The sequence below is a fragment of the Scyliorhinus torazame genome, chromosome 9 (assembly GCF_047496885.1).
Source record: "Scyliorhinus torazame isolate Kashiwa2021f chromosome 9, sScyTor2.1, whole genome shotgun sequence".
Lineage (NCBI taxonomy): Eukaryota > Metazoa > Chordata > Chondrichthyes > Carcharhiniformes > Scyliorhinidae > Scyliorhinus > Scyliorhinus torazame.
The window spans coordinates 77303267-77319013 of record NC_092715.1 but is presented as its reverse complement, the minus strand read 5'-3'; the positions used below and the strand labels follow the sequence as shown (position 1 = coordinate 77319013).

Genomic DNA, 15747 nt, shown 5'->3' with positions numbered 1-15747 from the left:
CGTTTCTGCTGATGATTAAAAATGTATGACCTGAAGGAATGTTGATTTTATGGAAAACATTGGAACTTTCCTCTACAATGTGCTGCTATTAATTTTCTACAGCAGGACCTGCAGAATTCTGTGCTACGTTTACAAATTGGGAATATTCACTCCCCTGCATAGATTATAAGGCGCCAATCCAATCAAGAGAATGAAACAATGGGAATGAATTCCGTTGGGTCTTCTGCTCCGTTGGTTTGAGCAGGGTTTGGCTGAGCAATCCCTGTAGTTACTGCAGCAAAACAGGAGAAGCCCTGAGGAAATTCCCCATAATGTCATAAACTAGGAAGCAGAAGCTTTGTTTGTCTACAGACGCACCTGAGTCCCATCACTGAGCTTCATTAACTCCCTCCTATGTATAACTAAACTACTTTGAGTGCCTTATCTAAAGGTTGTAGACACAGCTTACCATCAAGTCTGAGCAGCTGCTGGCTGAGGGGAACGTTTCTAATATAATATTTCTGCCGTAGCCCTGAGTATGCCAAGCGTGAAGTGTTAATTCTCTTTTTAAACGAACAACGGGAAAAAAAATTTTTGAATAACTTTAAATCTTTTTGTGATAAATATTTCCACGTTTATGTAAAGAAAAGCTTCCGCTGCATTGTAAGCACAAAGCATTATTCAATCATGTCAGGTAAAGGAGCGTTGCAAAGTCAGTTGTTAAAACAATATTTGATATTCATTACATACCTTATTGTAAAGCAAAACATTTGGCTTTGTTACTTAATTCTTTCTTAATTCCAACCCCTGCATTATTGACAGCGGCGGCACGGTGGCACAGTGGGGTTAGCACTGCTGCCTCACAGAGCCAGGGACCCGTGTTCGATTCCGATATTGGGTGATTGTGTGGAGTTTGCAAGTTCTCCAGGTTTCCTCCTGCATGAGTTTCCGGTTTCCTCCCACAGTCCAAAGATGTGCAGGATAGGTGGATTGGCCATTCTAAAATTGCCTTTAAGTGTCCAAAGGTTGGGTGGGGTTACGAGTTTATGGGGCTAGGACGGGGGATTGGGCCTGGGTAGGGTGCTCTTTCGGAGGGTCGGTGCAGACTCGATGGGTCAAATTGCCTCCTTCTGCACAACATGGATTCTATGATTCTATCATAAGAAATAATGAATAGAAGCAGGAGACAGCTGCTAGGCCCCTCGAGCCTGCACCGCCATTCAATAAGATCACGATTGATCTGAATGTGGCCTTACCTCTACTTTTGTTGTTGCCCGCCCATAACCCTCGACTCCCTTGTTGATTAGAAATCGGTTGAACTCAACCTTGAATATATTCAATGACCCAACTTCCACCTCTCTCTGTGGAAGAGAATTGCAAAGACTTAAGGACCCTCAAAGGAACAAACTTTCCTTATCTCAGTCTTAAATGGTGGACCTCTTACTTTTAAACACTACCCTCTAGTTCTAGATTCCTCCACAAGGGGAGACATTCTCTCAGCATATACGTTTCACCACCACCTTCTCAAGGGCACTTAGGGATGGGCAACAACATCCTGTGAAAGAACAAAAAAAAAACCTCAGAATCTTGTTTATTTTTTTCAATATGATCATCTCTCATTCTTCTAAACTTCAATGAGTATCGACCCAACCTGCTCAATCTTTCCTCATAAGATAACCCCTTCATTCTAGGAATCAACTTAGTGAACCATCTGTGGACTGCTTCAAATGTAAGTATATTCCTCATGTAAGGAGTCCAAAGATTCAGGCAAAAGTGTGGTTTCACCAATGCCCTGCAAAGTTGCAGCAAGACTTTCCTACATTTATACTTCATCCCATTTGCAGTAAAAGCCAAGAGTCCATTAACCTTCCCAATTATTTGCTACACCTGCATGGTTGTGTAAGAGCCCAGACACCCTTTTGAGCTCTTTTAAAATGTCTTTGGAATCTGTAATGGTTTTTAAGAATGTTTGAAGAGGGCTTTTAAGAGTTTGCATCAATTATAAAGGGATAAATTGTAGTTTTCATGGATAAGAAGAAATACTGGTCCATTTGATCTCATGACCCTTGACCTGGAAGCAAACAGGAAGGACATTAAAATACAGAAGTTGTTTGGCCAGACACAAAGGAGAGCTACAAGCTGGAGATCTGGAGGATTAAGACTTGCTTTACACGATCTAGACACAAAGTTGAAGTGAACAGAGACTGAAAAAGGAATACACAAATTTCATTTGAGAAGAAGCAAATTTCTCTCTGGAAGAGTTCAGTTTTTCTGTTTGTATTTAATTATAGAAGATAGGAGCACCGGGAGTCAATGTGCAAACTGGCTAAACAGGTGTAAACCCTGAAAAGTTGTGTGAATAGCTCAAAAAAGCTGAGTGTTTTCCCAGAAGTGGCCAAACTGTGAATCAGTGAAACTGGTTGGTCTGTTGAGGAACTGTTGGAAAGCTCCACCATTGGGACTGTCATGACCAAAGGGAGAGAGTGTTTGTAGAAGTGTGCCTCACTGATGACAATTGTACCCATGAAACCTAGAGATGTAAACTGTTGTCAGATACACCTTGCTTAAATAAAAAACAGTATATTGTGGAACTGTGTAGCTAGGTTTTGCCACAGGCCTGAGCAGAGTGATGCAGGTACTTGTGGTTATGTGAGACACATCTTTGTTGTACAACTGTTTCAAGTGAAATTTACCTTTTGATTGATTTGCTGTATCATTTGTCTGTTGATTCATGTTTAGTTTAAGTTGGCTCTGAATTGTAGTAAAGTTGTAAAAAGTGAATTCTTGCTCATAAAGTTTTCATCCCTGACATGGAGCCCAAATAATAAAGGTTAGTAAATGGCTGTTAAAAGGCAAGTCAGTGATTTGATCTCTTAAATGGTTTCATTATATTAAAAAAATAAAGTGGAAATAATTCTTGGCACAATATTGTTATTTCAATTTTCTTTCAAACTGTTGACGTGTTTGCACAAATTTCCCCTCCTGCAATAAATTGTGAAATAACATTTCAAAATGAAAGCCTCTACCATCATGAACAGACGATTCAATAGTTTAAGCACTAACCACTTATAGGGGGCATCTCATATTTTCTTTTAACTTTATTAGGAAGCACCGATGTCCGAGTGGCTTTCAACCACCTCAAGTATTCAGTTAATGACAGTCAGTGCAAAACACACAATGTAAATAACACTGCTAAAATGAAGTGAACCAAAATGCATTTAAAATGAGCATTGTAATAGTATCCTAAATATTTGCAGAGCAATATTAACACAACTCTGTAAATCAGTTGTTGCATTAAAATATGTGCCTGACTGACCATACAATTTGCCTGACTTATGCCTACTATATTTCTCAATTATTGGTCAGGTTATGAAATGATGGCTCTTTTGGAGAACAGCATTCTTTCTCAAAGTGATACATCATGAGCGGAATTCTCTGTCGGTCAACAGCAAAATCGGAAAATGCGATTGGGTGGAGAATAGCCTCTGACACCAAATTCGAGGCAGGCGCCGGTTTGACGACAAATCACGATTCTCCGTCAACTCGAAAACGTTGTCAATGCAATGCACGCCACGTGTAATCTAAACACCATTTGCGTAGCATTAGTGGACCCACCTGCGATTCTCCGCATCCGATGGCCCGAGTTCCTGATTTTTTGTGCTTTTAAAAATCGTGGTGGCTGCTGAGAGAGAGAGACCCCACCCCTCCCGCCACACCGCCCCCCCGCCCCAAACTCACCGCCCAACCAGCCACCACCCATGGCGGACTACCCAGGGCAACACCCATGGCAGCCCCTAGTGAGGTCCGGGCCAGCCAACAGTACCCCTGGCATCAGGGATGGGCACCTGCGGATAACAGGTCGCTCTAGATAAACAGAGGGGTACCATTCAATGACTGTTCAGTTGGTCTGTGACCACAGCTACGCATCATTTACCTCTGCGCCCGATACCCGGGCAGTATGCACGCTGCCTTCATTGTGGCACACTCGGCAATCCCTGACACATTAGAGAGCCCCCCACCCAATCCCCGGCTGAGGGGTTGGCTCCTGGGTGACAGGGGTTACCTGCTGCAGTCGTGGCTGGTGACACCTATCCAGGATCCACAGACCGACATGGAGATAGTACAATGAAGCCTATGCAATGACTAGGAGTATGACCGAGCACTGCTTTGGCCTCCTGAAGATGCGGTTCAGGTGTCTGGACCGTTCTGGAGGGGCCCTCCAATATGATTCTGAGAGGGTCACCCACATTGTGGCGGCCTGCTGCATCCTCCACAACATCGCACAGCAGAGGGGCGATGTGCTGGATGAAGAGAATGAGGAGGAAGGACAGGCCTCGTCCGATGAGGAGGATGTGGGGGAGGGGGACGATGAGCTGAGCATGGGGCCTGGGCAGACAGGGGGGCGACATTGAAGGCTATGCCTCGTCCAGCTAGGAGGATGCGCAGGAGGGCGAGGGTGGGCAGGACATGGGACCCAAGCAGGTACAGAGGCCGCACGCGTGTGCACCAGGGCCAACACGCATGGGATGCTCTGATCACCTCCAGGTTCATCGACTAGGAGGCGGGGTTGGGGGGGGGATCTGGCCAGGTGTACAGGCACCACATCCCAACCCCACAACCCCCCCCCCCCCACCTGCACCACTGCCGCACTACAGGGTGGGTGTCCTGGTTGGCGGTAACAGTAGGTCTGGTCCATGGGATGGAGGATGATGATAACCCGCTATGCATTGAGCTCCATTGCTCTGCATCATATGACACCATCTGACTTATTCCCATGGTAGCATGTCCCACAGTCCACCTGGGTGATCTCTGTATGTAAGCTGGCCATTCCATCACACTGTCCTGTCGAATTCCTGGGGTGCCGGTGGTGGGGACGGTTGGTGAGGCGGTGGGGGGGTTGGAGGAGGGTGGGGAGTACAGGCCACCCATAGTGCCTGCACCATTCCACTCCCCCCCCCCCAAGCCAGCCCAGACAGCCCACCCCTCACACCAATCAGACAGAGCGACCGGGACATGTTGTAACAGTGATAACAGGTGTTTATTGTGAATAAATATATGCAATCTGTGCCCTAGCCCCTACAACTAAACTGTGCCCTGCACCCGTGCCAACTCAACTGGTGTCTAACGTTCTTGCTGTGTATGCCTAACACTACGTCTAGGTGGTTCCCCATCGGTACAGCAGGAGTGGAAGGGGCCTGCTGTGACTCCCACCTTGCGACAAGCAGATACAGAGCTTAGCTGCCGTCTTCTGGGGCGACTGGGCCTGGATGGGCCTGGCTACTGCTGGGGTGACCCAGGTGGAGTGGTGCTGCCCTGTTCTGCCCGCTGAACCAGATGCACCAGGGACAAGAGGGGGAGGGGAGGGGAGTCCGAGGTGCTGCGGTGTTCCGGCACCTCCCTTGCAGGAGTCACCGGCACAGGCTCCATCACAGGGGTGGTACCAGGGGATTGGAGAGTGGCGAATGTCGTGCCCCTGTTCAAAAAAGGGACTAGGGATAACCCTGGGAATTACAGGCCAGTTAGTCTTACTTCGGTGGTAGGCAAAGTAATGGAAAGGGTACTGAAGGATAGGATTTCTGAGCATCTGGAAAGACACTGCTTGATTAGGGATAGTCAGCACGGATTTGTGAGGGGTAGGTCTTGCCTTACAAATCTTATTGAATTCTTTGAGGAGGTGACCAAGCATGTGGATGAAGGTAAAGCAGTGGATGTAGTGTACATGGATTTTAGTAAGGCATTTGATAAAGTTCCCCATGGTAGGCTTATGCAGAAAGTAAGGAGGCATGGGATAGTGGGAAATTTGGCCAGTTGGATAACGAACTGGCTAACCGATAGAAGTCAGAGAGTGGTGGTGGATGGCAAATATTCAGCCTGGATCCCAGTTACCAGTGGCGTACCGCAGGGATCAGTTCTGGGTCCTCTGCTGTTTGTGATTTTCATTAATGACTTGGATGAGGGAGTTGAAGGGTGGGTCAGTAAATTTGCAGATGATACGAAGATTGGTGGAGTTGTGGATAGTAAGGAGGGCTGTTGTCGGCTGCAAAGAGACATAGATAGGATGCAGAGCTGGGCTGAGAAGTGGCAGATGGAGTTTAACCCTGAAAAGTGTGAGGTTGTCCATTTTGGAAGGACAAATATGAATGCGGAATACAGGGTTAACGGTAGAGTTCTTGGCAATGTGGAGGAGCAGAGAGATCTTGGGGTCTATGTTCATACATCTTTGAAAGTTGCCACTCAAGTGGATAGAGCTGTGAAGAAGGCCTATGGTGTGCTCGCGTTCATTAACAGAGGGATTGAATTTAAGAGCCGTGAGGTGATGATGCAGCTGTACAAAACTTTGGTAAGACCACATTTGGAGTACTGTGTACAGTTCTGGTCGCCTCATTTTAGGAAGGATGTGGAAGCTTTGGAAAAGGTGCAAAGAAGATTTACCAGGATGTTGCCTGGAATGGAGAGTAGGTCTTACGAGGAAAGGTTGAGGGTGCTAGGCCTTTTCTCATTAGAACGGAGAAGGATGAGGGGCGACTTGATAGAGGTTTATAAGATGATCAGGGGAATAGATAGAGTAGACAGTCAGAGACTTTTTCCCCGGGTGGAACAAACCATTACAAGGGGACATAAATTTAAGGTGAAAGGTGGAAGATATAGGAGGGATATCAGAGGTAGGTTCTTTACCCAGAGAGTAGTGGGGGCATGGAATGCACTGCCTGTGGAAGTAGTTGAGTCGGAAACATTAGGGACCTTCAAGCAGCTATTGGATAGGTACATGGATTACGGTTAAATGATATAGTGTAGATTTATTTGTTCTCAAGGGCAGCACGGTAGCATTGTGGATAGCACAATTGCTTCACAGCTCCAGGGTCCCAGGTTCGATTCCGGCTTGGGTCACTGACTGTGCGGAGTCTGCACGTCCTCCCCGTGTCTGCGTGGGTTTCCTCCGGGTGCTCCGGTTTCCTCCCACAATCCAAAGATGTGCAGGTTAGGTGAATTGGCCAATGATAAATTGCCCTTAATGTCCAAATTGCCCTTGGTGTTGGGTGAAGGTGTTGAGTTTGGGTAGGGTGCTCTTTCCAAGAGCCGGTGCAGACTCAAAGGGCCGAATGGCCTCCTTCTGCACTGTAAATTCAATGATAATCTATGATTAATCTAGGACAAAGGTTCGGCACAACATCGTGGGCCGAAGGGCCTGTTCTGTGCTGTATTTTCTATGTTCTATGTTCTATCCTCCTCCCTCGGGGTGCCTGATGGCCCCCGGGCTACTCCATGGGATTGGAGGGCGAGCAGAGCTGTCCCCTGAGGCTCCCTCGCTACCTGGAGGCCCCCTAGGTCTCGGCCAGAGTCTGCCTGCACGTGGCCTTGGGGCACAGAGAGTGGACCATCTCCATCAGGGACTGCGCCACATCACGCTGTGACTGGGCCACCAACTTCTGTGTCTGTGCCATGCTGGCCAGAGCCTGGGAAATTCCGCCGACATACTCAGAGATGGCCTGCTGTGACTGGGCCATGCTGAGGAGCGCCGCTACAATGTCCAAGTGGCCCAGGCACATGGCTGCCTGTGAGGCAGCAGCTGTGTCCTGGGCCTCAGCCATCGCCTGCACAGAATGCCCCTGCCCTTGTACATGCTGATCCATGACCGAAACCGTCGCCCCCAAAGCCTCCTCCCCGGATGCCACTCTTATGGTGTTGGCCTCCTCCAACTTCACCTGCAGGTGCTGGATGCTCGCCAACAACCCGTCATGTAGTCCTTGGCTCTGTGACTGCATCTCTATTGTAGTTGGGACTGGATGTTCCAGAAGCCCAGGACCCGTATGGACGGCAGCTAGTTCCTGGGGTCGGCTGTTCGCTCCCTCGGATGCTTCACCTGCTGTACCGGATCAGCTGTGTGGTGCGCACTAAATAGTGTCCCAGGAGCCTCTTCACTAACATGCCCAACCGAGGCGATTGTCTCTGGGATGGTGGAAAGTGTTGCAGACAGCTGTGACTGAAAATCACTGTCATCCTCCGACCCGAGCTCCGGGGTCTCCTGAGTCTCGGGCTGGTGGCTGATCTGCTCTCCTCGTCAGTGCTCGGCTCACTGCGGGGCTCCGGCTCTGGTCCTGGCTAAGGTGACTCCGGACGGACCGGCCCCATCTCCGGCTGGTCCTGCAAGACACAAGACAGAATACACAATTAGACTGCTGGCTGGCTTGGGGGTGGGGGGGGGGGGGGGGGGGGGGGACCCTCTGGGATGCCGGCCACATCCAGGGCCCTCTGCTCGGCCACGGCGAGGGGTTGCAGATCTGGTGGATCCCCCGTCTGACTTCTCCCGCTCCCGGCAGTTATGTGCGGCCTTCTCCTAGGCGGACACACACACACACATATAATGACAGTGTTAGGCAGTCCGACGCATACAGCCCAGGGATTGGGTAGCTGGTGGTCTCGGTGCCCAGGGCACCTGGTCATGGCGGCTGGTATGAGTGCTGGCATGTAGGGCAGGATGGGGATTCAGCCGTTCCCCCAAGGGGGGGGGTTATGTGTGTGTGGGGAGTGGGCAGGGTTAGTACTGGGGGGCACTGTGCTGCCTACTCGCCCTGGCCGCCCTGAGGCGGCCGTGGAGTTTTTTCTCGCACTGCATGCCAGCACAGGCGACGTTGCCCACGGCGCTCACCAACTCTGTCACCTGCGCCAGGCACGACAGACTGTGGCGCCAGCCAGCCTCCTTCCCAGGCCGGGGTACAGGGTCATCCGCCGCTCCTCCCCCACGTCCAGGTGGGTCTCCAGTTTTGCGTCCGTGAACCTTGGTGCCGCTCTCCTTACAGCCATCTTGTTGGCTGGGTTGGTGTGTGTGGGGGAGAATCGTTTACATGCAGCTGCAGCTTGTCAGCCTCCTGAGTGTCAATCACGGGCCCGGCGAATCCGGCACTGTTTTTTATTAGAATTGACTGTGTTCCACGTGGCGCCTGTGCTAGCCCATTGATATTAGCGGAACCAGTGCAGGTGTGGCGCCAATGTTTCTGTGGTGAAAGTCCATGGATTCCCTGTTGGCATCAGCACTTAGCCTCAGAAACAGAGAATCCAGCCCATGGCTGCCATAGCCTTGATTATATTGATTATTGAAGTGTACCGTTGTCAACGATGCTCAGCTACACAGCCCTATCTCTAAAATGTACACATGACCTTCCAGGTAGTTAAATTAAATTTAGCCAGTAGTCTGTTTACTGAATAGACTAAATTTATTGAGTAGGCTTAATCTTTAGTGAGTGGTCTCGGCCTACATTCCCTCGAGTTTAGAAGAATGAGAGATGGATTGGAATATATAACATTCTTAAGGGGGTTGACAGGATGTTTTCTCCATCTACACACAGTCTCTTCATAAGAAGTTGACCATTTTTGACTGAAGTGAGAACCTTCTTCACTCAAAGGGTTCCAAATCTATGGAATTCACTACCTCAGAACACTTATGGATGCTCAGTCATTGAGTATATTCAAGATAGAGATTGATATGTTTTTGGTGCTAAGAAAACCATGGGGCATATGGATCAGGTAGAGAGTGTAATTGAGATAAAAGATCATCCATAATCTTATTGAATGGCGCAGCAGGCTCGAAGGTCCAAGGCTCCTACTTCTGATGTTCAGTGGATGTTTGGCCACCTCAGCTGAGCCACAGAGAGTGGCAAACCTACCCACTTTTCTCAGGTACAGCTCCTGGTCGTTTACTATGGATTAACCTTGCACATGGAGATGTCCATAGGTAAACCATCCTAACTGTGCTAATCAAGATGGTTAATATTAGCTAAATGAAGAGATAAATAGGGAATTTTTAAAAAAACTGATAATTTAACAACCCATTTGCTGAGCGACCACAGACAACATTAAAGACAGTGACAAAGTCTGGAATCAGGAAAATAAGCGTTGGCAAGTAGCCTTAATGTATATGACATAAAGAGAGAAACTTAGCAGAAAAAGAAGGCAATCATAGAAGAGGGACAAAATCTAATAATAACAAATAAGTAATGTATTTTCTGTACCTCTCCTGATGCTTCTTCTTAACTTGCTGCATATATCAATGCGGGGATGCTCTGAATGTTCCTCTGTGGATAGGGGACAGTGGTCTGGGGATGAGGAACCTTTGCTCAAATCCAGTGGTGTTTTGCTTGCTAGGGGAGGTGGAGAGGAAGCTGGGCTATATGCAAAGGTAGAAGTACTAGACGTGGAGGATGTCGAAAGATCAAGAACTCCTATTCTAGAATTCACAGGGGAACTGAGTGAAAGTTTCCGAGTTCGGACAGGAGAGGACGTCCGAGAAAGAGACAGCGGAGGAGGCGAAGAAAATTTCCGACACAGTCTTGGAGACTTTCCATCATTCATGGGATCAGATCTGTTGCTTTGATTAGTTGCAAAAAACAGTTCCAGTGACCTATGAATGAAAAGGAATGTATTGAATTGGATAATTGAAGCAAATCAATTGCCACAGGACTCGAGGTTATGGCCCACCATAAAAATGATAATCATCAAATGTCAACATGAAATATTGAGATAAACTATATGTAAACCACTCAGTAGGTAAACACCTTGTTCTAGACATATCAGAGAATCATAGAATTTACAGTGGAGAAGGAGGCCATTCGACCCATCGATTCTACACCGGCCCTTGAACGAGCACCCTACTGAAGCTCACACCTCCACTCTATCCCTCCAAACCAGTAACCCATCTAATCTTTGACACTAAGAGCAATTTACCATGGCCAATCCACCTAACCTGCATATCTTTGGACTGTGGGAGGAAACCGGAGCACCCGGAGGAAGTTCACACAGACATGGGGAGAAAGTGCAAACTCCACACAGACAGTTACCCGAGGCCGGAATTAAAACCAGGTCCCTGGAGTTGTAAGGCAGCAGTGCTAACCACTGTGTCACCATGCCACCCATACGGACAAGTTCCAACTTTACATTCTATGTAAATGATGGGAACATTTACAGGGGTGCAGTCACTTCTCAGGCTCAAGGACCGTAAGTATCTTTGCGGCACCTTTTAGCTTTTCCAAAGTCTGTTTATGAGAAAAATAGTGGCTGCTAATACCCAGTTCAAAAATTATGAATGCCAGAAAATGGACTGGAATGGTGATGGAGCTGCACAACTCTAGAATACCCTGTCCATTGGTTAAGAAGCGACACAGCTGCTGCTCGAGGTATGTGTCAGGACAACTACTCTGTTTATAACTCCAGGGCAACATAGCTGTGAGTCCTGTATCGCCAGACAACCCACAACCAATTCCATGGCCTATCTAAATGACATGCCAACAAACATGGAGGGTTGGATTTTCATCCTCGAGGCTGGGAGAGAGAATCACAAGAATTGCAAACTTGTACCACTCAAATTGGGAGAAAATGCCAGGAAGGACAGAATCTTTATTCCAGGTGATGGTGGGGGTAGGGTGGGGGAGTGGGGTTGAGCGAGTGTAGATATGTAGATGCTGGCTACTGTCAGGCTAGCTGATGCGGGAGAAGGTTAGGAGGCAGCCACAGGGGCTGCTGGGTGCAGAGGTGGGATGTTTAAAAGGTAGAAATGTGGAACTTTGTTCCAGTTATAATAAAAAGAGAAAGGCTTATCATCCTTCACACCCTACACATTCCTATTCCCATTCATATCACCTCCACCCATGTCCAATGGCTCCTCATGCTCCCATGCCAAAGTATTCCACCCAACCAACCCTTATGGCTCCTCATGCCCCTCAGTCCCATTCCAAGCTATGCCTACCAATCAGTCCCTATGGACTTTCAAGACCCCACATGCTAAGCTATAGCACCGCATGCCCATTTGCCCACTATGCACTGTAATAGAAACCCAATGGTGATAATAGGATTTGTTAAAAAAACACTTTTAAAAGTCATTCCTTGATAATTTTCCACTATCTTAAAAATATTTATTGGGGGCACGGTGGCGTCGTGCTGCCTATGGTGCTGAGGACCTGGGTTTGATCCCGGCCCCAGGTCACTGTCTGTGTGGAGTTTGCACATTCTCCCCATATCTGCGTGGGTTTCACCCCCACAACCCAAAGATGTGCAGGTTAGGTGGATTGGCCACGTTAAACTGTCCCTTAATTGGTGAAAACAATAATTGGGTACTCTAAATTTATTTTTAAAAATATTTTTTACTACAACCCAGACATTGAAAGTATCAAGAGTAGAAACTACAAGCACCTGAAACCTCTTTATCTTGTGCAAATAAACAGTGTGTAATTGACAGCAAAGATCAGAGATCCAGAGCTGTCAATCAAGTAACATTGTTCATGGGCTCAGGTGTTTCAGTGCTCTAACAGATGTCTGGGCTCTCAGACAAGTGGCTTGGATGAGAGCCCAGAAGTCCCTTAGACAGTTGAAATTATAACTGAAGATCTGAGCGCGTGCACAGGTTCACACATATAAGCAATGCAACAAAAGCTTGTACGATGTGTAGTCACTTGAAAGTGCTGATGGATGGACTGTAATCTTTACAACAATTTATATATATTTAGCCCCTTAAATGCAATAAAATGTCACAAGGCGCTTCCAGGAACAGTATAAAACAAAGTATGAAGTGACACCAAACTAGAGAAGGAGATATTAGGTCAGATGACCAAAAGCTTGATCAACGAGGTAGGTTTTAAGGAGTATCTTAAAGGAGAAAAGCAAGGTAAAGAGAGGTGGAGAGATGGAGAGTGGGAATTCCAGAGCCTGGAGCCAAGGCAGCTGAAGATTACAATGTTGGAGCAATTAAAATAGGGAAGCTCAAGAGCAAATATCACGGATTCAAGGGCTCGAGGAAATATCAGAGATGGGCAGGGGCGAGGCAATGGAAGGATTTAAAAACAAGGATGATTATTTTAAAATCATGAGATGGCTTGATCGTTCTACCCGCCACCAGATTTCTTCTTATACTGCATAAAACGTGATTGCAATGCTTCCCAATCAGTCATGAGCAGTAGAGTAACAGTGGCATGCCACAAGGCACTGCCGATTAGAAGCAGTGCCCCACTCAGGTGGTATGAACATTGGTATTATGGAAAAAAGTTACAAGTCCTTTGTTCTCTGGGAACTTTCTGTTCTACAGAATTCTTGGTAGTTTCCATACTGTCAGTTTCCCTGTCCTAATAGTGGCCATTATTATGCAGTTTCTCTCATTAAGTAAATAATTCCACCTTGTCTGATCCAGAGTACTTGAAAACAGCTTAAACAATATCTGAAAAATAAGATAATTATTCCATAATTACAACAAATATTGATTCTTTTAATCCAAAAAGAATTTTAAAGTATCTCCTCCTTTCCTTTAAATTGGTCCTTTAAACAGGTTCCCTTTAATATATGGCAAAAAAGGATGGAAATTCTGCTGGGTGGGACTTCATCCAAAATATGGAAGTGAAGTAGGCCAACAAAATACAAAAGTAAAATTGACCTGAACTCTATTTCTCTCTCCACAGATGCTGCCAGATCTGCTGCGTGTTTCCAGAATTTTCTGTTCTTATTTTAGGCGAACCAAAGGCTTTCAGTGTATGCTGCATGGGGGCTGAGTAAAAGTCCTCTCTAAAGGAAGAGGAAGTAATTGGGACATCAGAGTTTCTGGACCTTGCAACCCAAATCCCATCAGCAGTAGCAATACTGCCCATCAGAAAATACACCCAATGGAGCCTGACTGTTCTGAGAGCATTGACCCTGGCTTATCAATGATCTTCCTCTGTCACAAGGTCAGGAATGAAGCCGTTTGCACAACTTCAATGTTAATGAAGTAACCCATGACAGCCTAGATAACATCGGACATGGACCAGCAAGTGGCAGGGAACACCCATTCCATGCAACTGCCAGGACCATCTTGAACAAGAGAAAACCCAGTCAACTAACTGACCTTCAATGATGACAACACCACTGCTGGATTCCCCATAATCAAAATCTTGCGAGTCACCACTAACCAGAAGCTAAAATGGACGAACCATGTCAATACTGTGGTATAAGAGCATGGAAGCCTGGGTACTCTGCGATGAATGGTTCACTTCCTGATCCCTCAAATCCTCTCCACCCATCATCTAAAAGGTTCACCTCAAGAGGGTGACAGAATACTCATCATTTGCCTAATAAGCTGCAGCTGCAACACTTAAAAAGCTCAATACCAAATAAGGAAGAGAAGTTCACTTGCTGATCCCCATTACGAATGAACTCAATATCTATCTTTTGTAAGGGCCACGAAGAATCCAGCACGAGTTTTAAGGATACAAAGTAATAACATTTATTTACTATAACATATATACATAACAGTAGCAGTAGCGTCCCTTGCTACATACTCCTTCCTGCTGGTTCCTGAACTGGCCAGCTTTATTTATACTAGGAGTTTACTAGTGGTTTCTCCGCCCCCTCATTGGGGAAGCTCATACTCCCACAGGATTGCGGGATAGTCATTAGTCCCCAGCCAATGGTAAGCAGGCAGGTTATAACATCCCTCCCCCCCAAAGTCCAAGGAATCCACCGAAGACCCTGGCGAAGGAGGGCGTCGGACACGTTTGGCCGCAGGCCGGACACCATTTGCACGCGGCGCTGGATCAGGCGGCGTGGAACGAGACGGAGACCGGCGTTTCCATGAAGAACGGCGCAACGGTTGTACATCCACGGCCCGTGGACCTGAGGATTCCCCTCTGATGCATCCTGTGTCTCCATCTCGGAGTCAGAGTCTGCTGCCTCCATCATGTCAGCGTCTCTATCTCTATTCGGTCCCGTAATGACCTGCGCAGGCTTCGAGTGAGGCACCAGTGGAAGATTGTGAGGACTACCTTCCCTTGTCTCTGGTCTCTGCGGCTGTTGAAATGTGCTCCGGGGGCGGGGAATCTTTTGAGGGGATGGTCTTCTGGACCGAACGTGGTCTACATGTTTTCGCTGGAGACGACCCTGGGCTTGCACTTGGTAAGATATAGGGCCCGTTTGGCGAAAGATTACACCAGGAACCCATTGGGCACCACCAGCAAAATTCCGAACGAACACTGGGTCACCGGGCGCAAACTGCCGAATCGGCCGATGCCGAGAAAATCCCTGTCCCTGCCGTTCTTGTGTGCGGCGTACTTTTGCGCCAATGTCCGGGAAAACCATACTAAGGCGGGTGCGAAGTCTCCGGCCCATTAGGGGTTCTGCGGGAGCTACCCCAGTCACTGCATGGTGGGTGGTCCTGTACGTAAACAAAAAGCGACCCAGTCTCGTGTCCATTGATCCGGAAGACTGCTTCTTTAGGCCTCTTTTGAATGTCTGCACTGCGCGCTCTGCCAACCCATTTGAAGCCGGGTAGTAAGGGGCAGTGCGGATATGACGGATGCCGTTCATCTTTGTGAACCTCGCAAACTCCTCACTCGTGAATGGAGTGCCGTTATCCGTGACCAGCACCTCGGGGAGGCCATGCGTACTAAACGATAAACGCATTTTTTCAATTGTTGCGCAGGACGCTGTCCCCTGCATCTTGTGCACCTCTAGCCATTTGGACTGGGCGTCAATTAGTAGAAGGAACATGGATCCTTGAAAAGGGCCTGCGAAATCTGCATGCAAGCGTGCCCAAGGCCGCCCTGGCCATTCCCAGTGATGTAGGGGCGCGACCGGCGGAAGCTTCTGATGCTCCTGGCAAATGGAGCAGTTTTGGGCCACCTTCTCAATGTCGGTGTCGAGGCCTGGCCACCAGACATAACTCCGGGCCAACATTTTAATTTTGGTCACGCCTGGATGCCCATTGTGCAAATCTGATAGTATCAGCTCCTGGCCTTTTTCCGGGACAATCACACGCGT

The 15747-nt window shown here is 47.7% G+C and overlaps 1 protein-coding gene across 3 annotated transcripts in view; it reads right to left on the bottom strand.

Moving 5' to 3' along the window:
• rasgrf2b (Ras protein-specific guanine nucleotide-releasing factor 2b) overlaps window positions 1–15747 on the bottom strand; it is a 465843-nt gene that overhangs the window by 184320 nt on the left and 265776 nt on the right. For all 3 annotated transcript variants that reach the window (XM_072516189.1, XM_072516187.1, XM_072516188.1), the window contains exon 15: window positions 9987–10375. In XM_072516189.1, the coding sequence (XP_072372290.1) occupies window positions 9987–10375 (389 nt within the window). The remainder of the gene's footprint in view (window positions 1–9986; window positions 10376–15747) is intronic.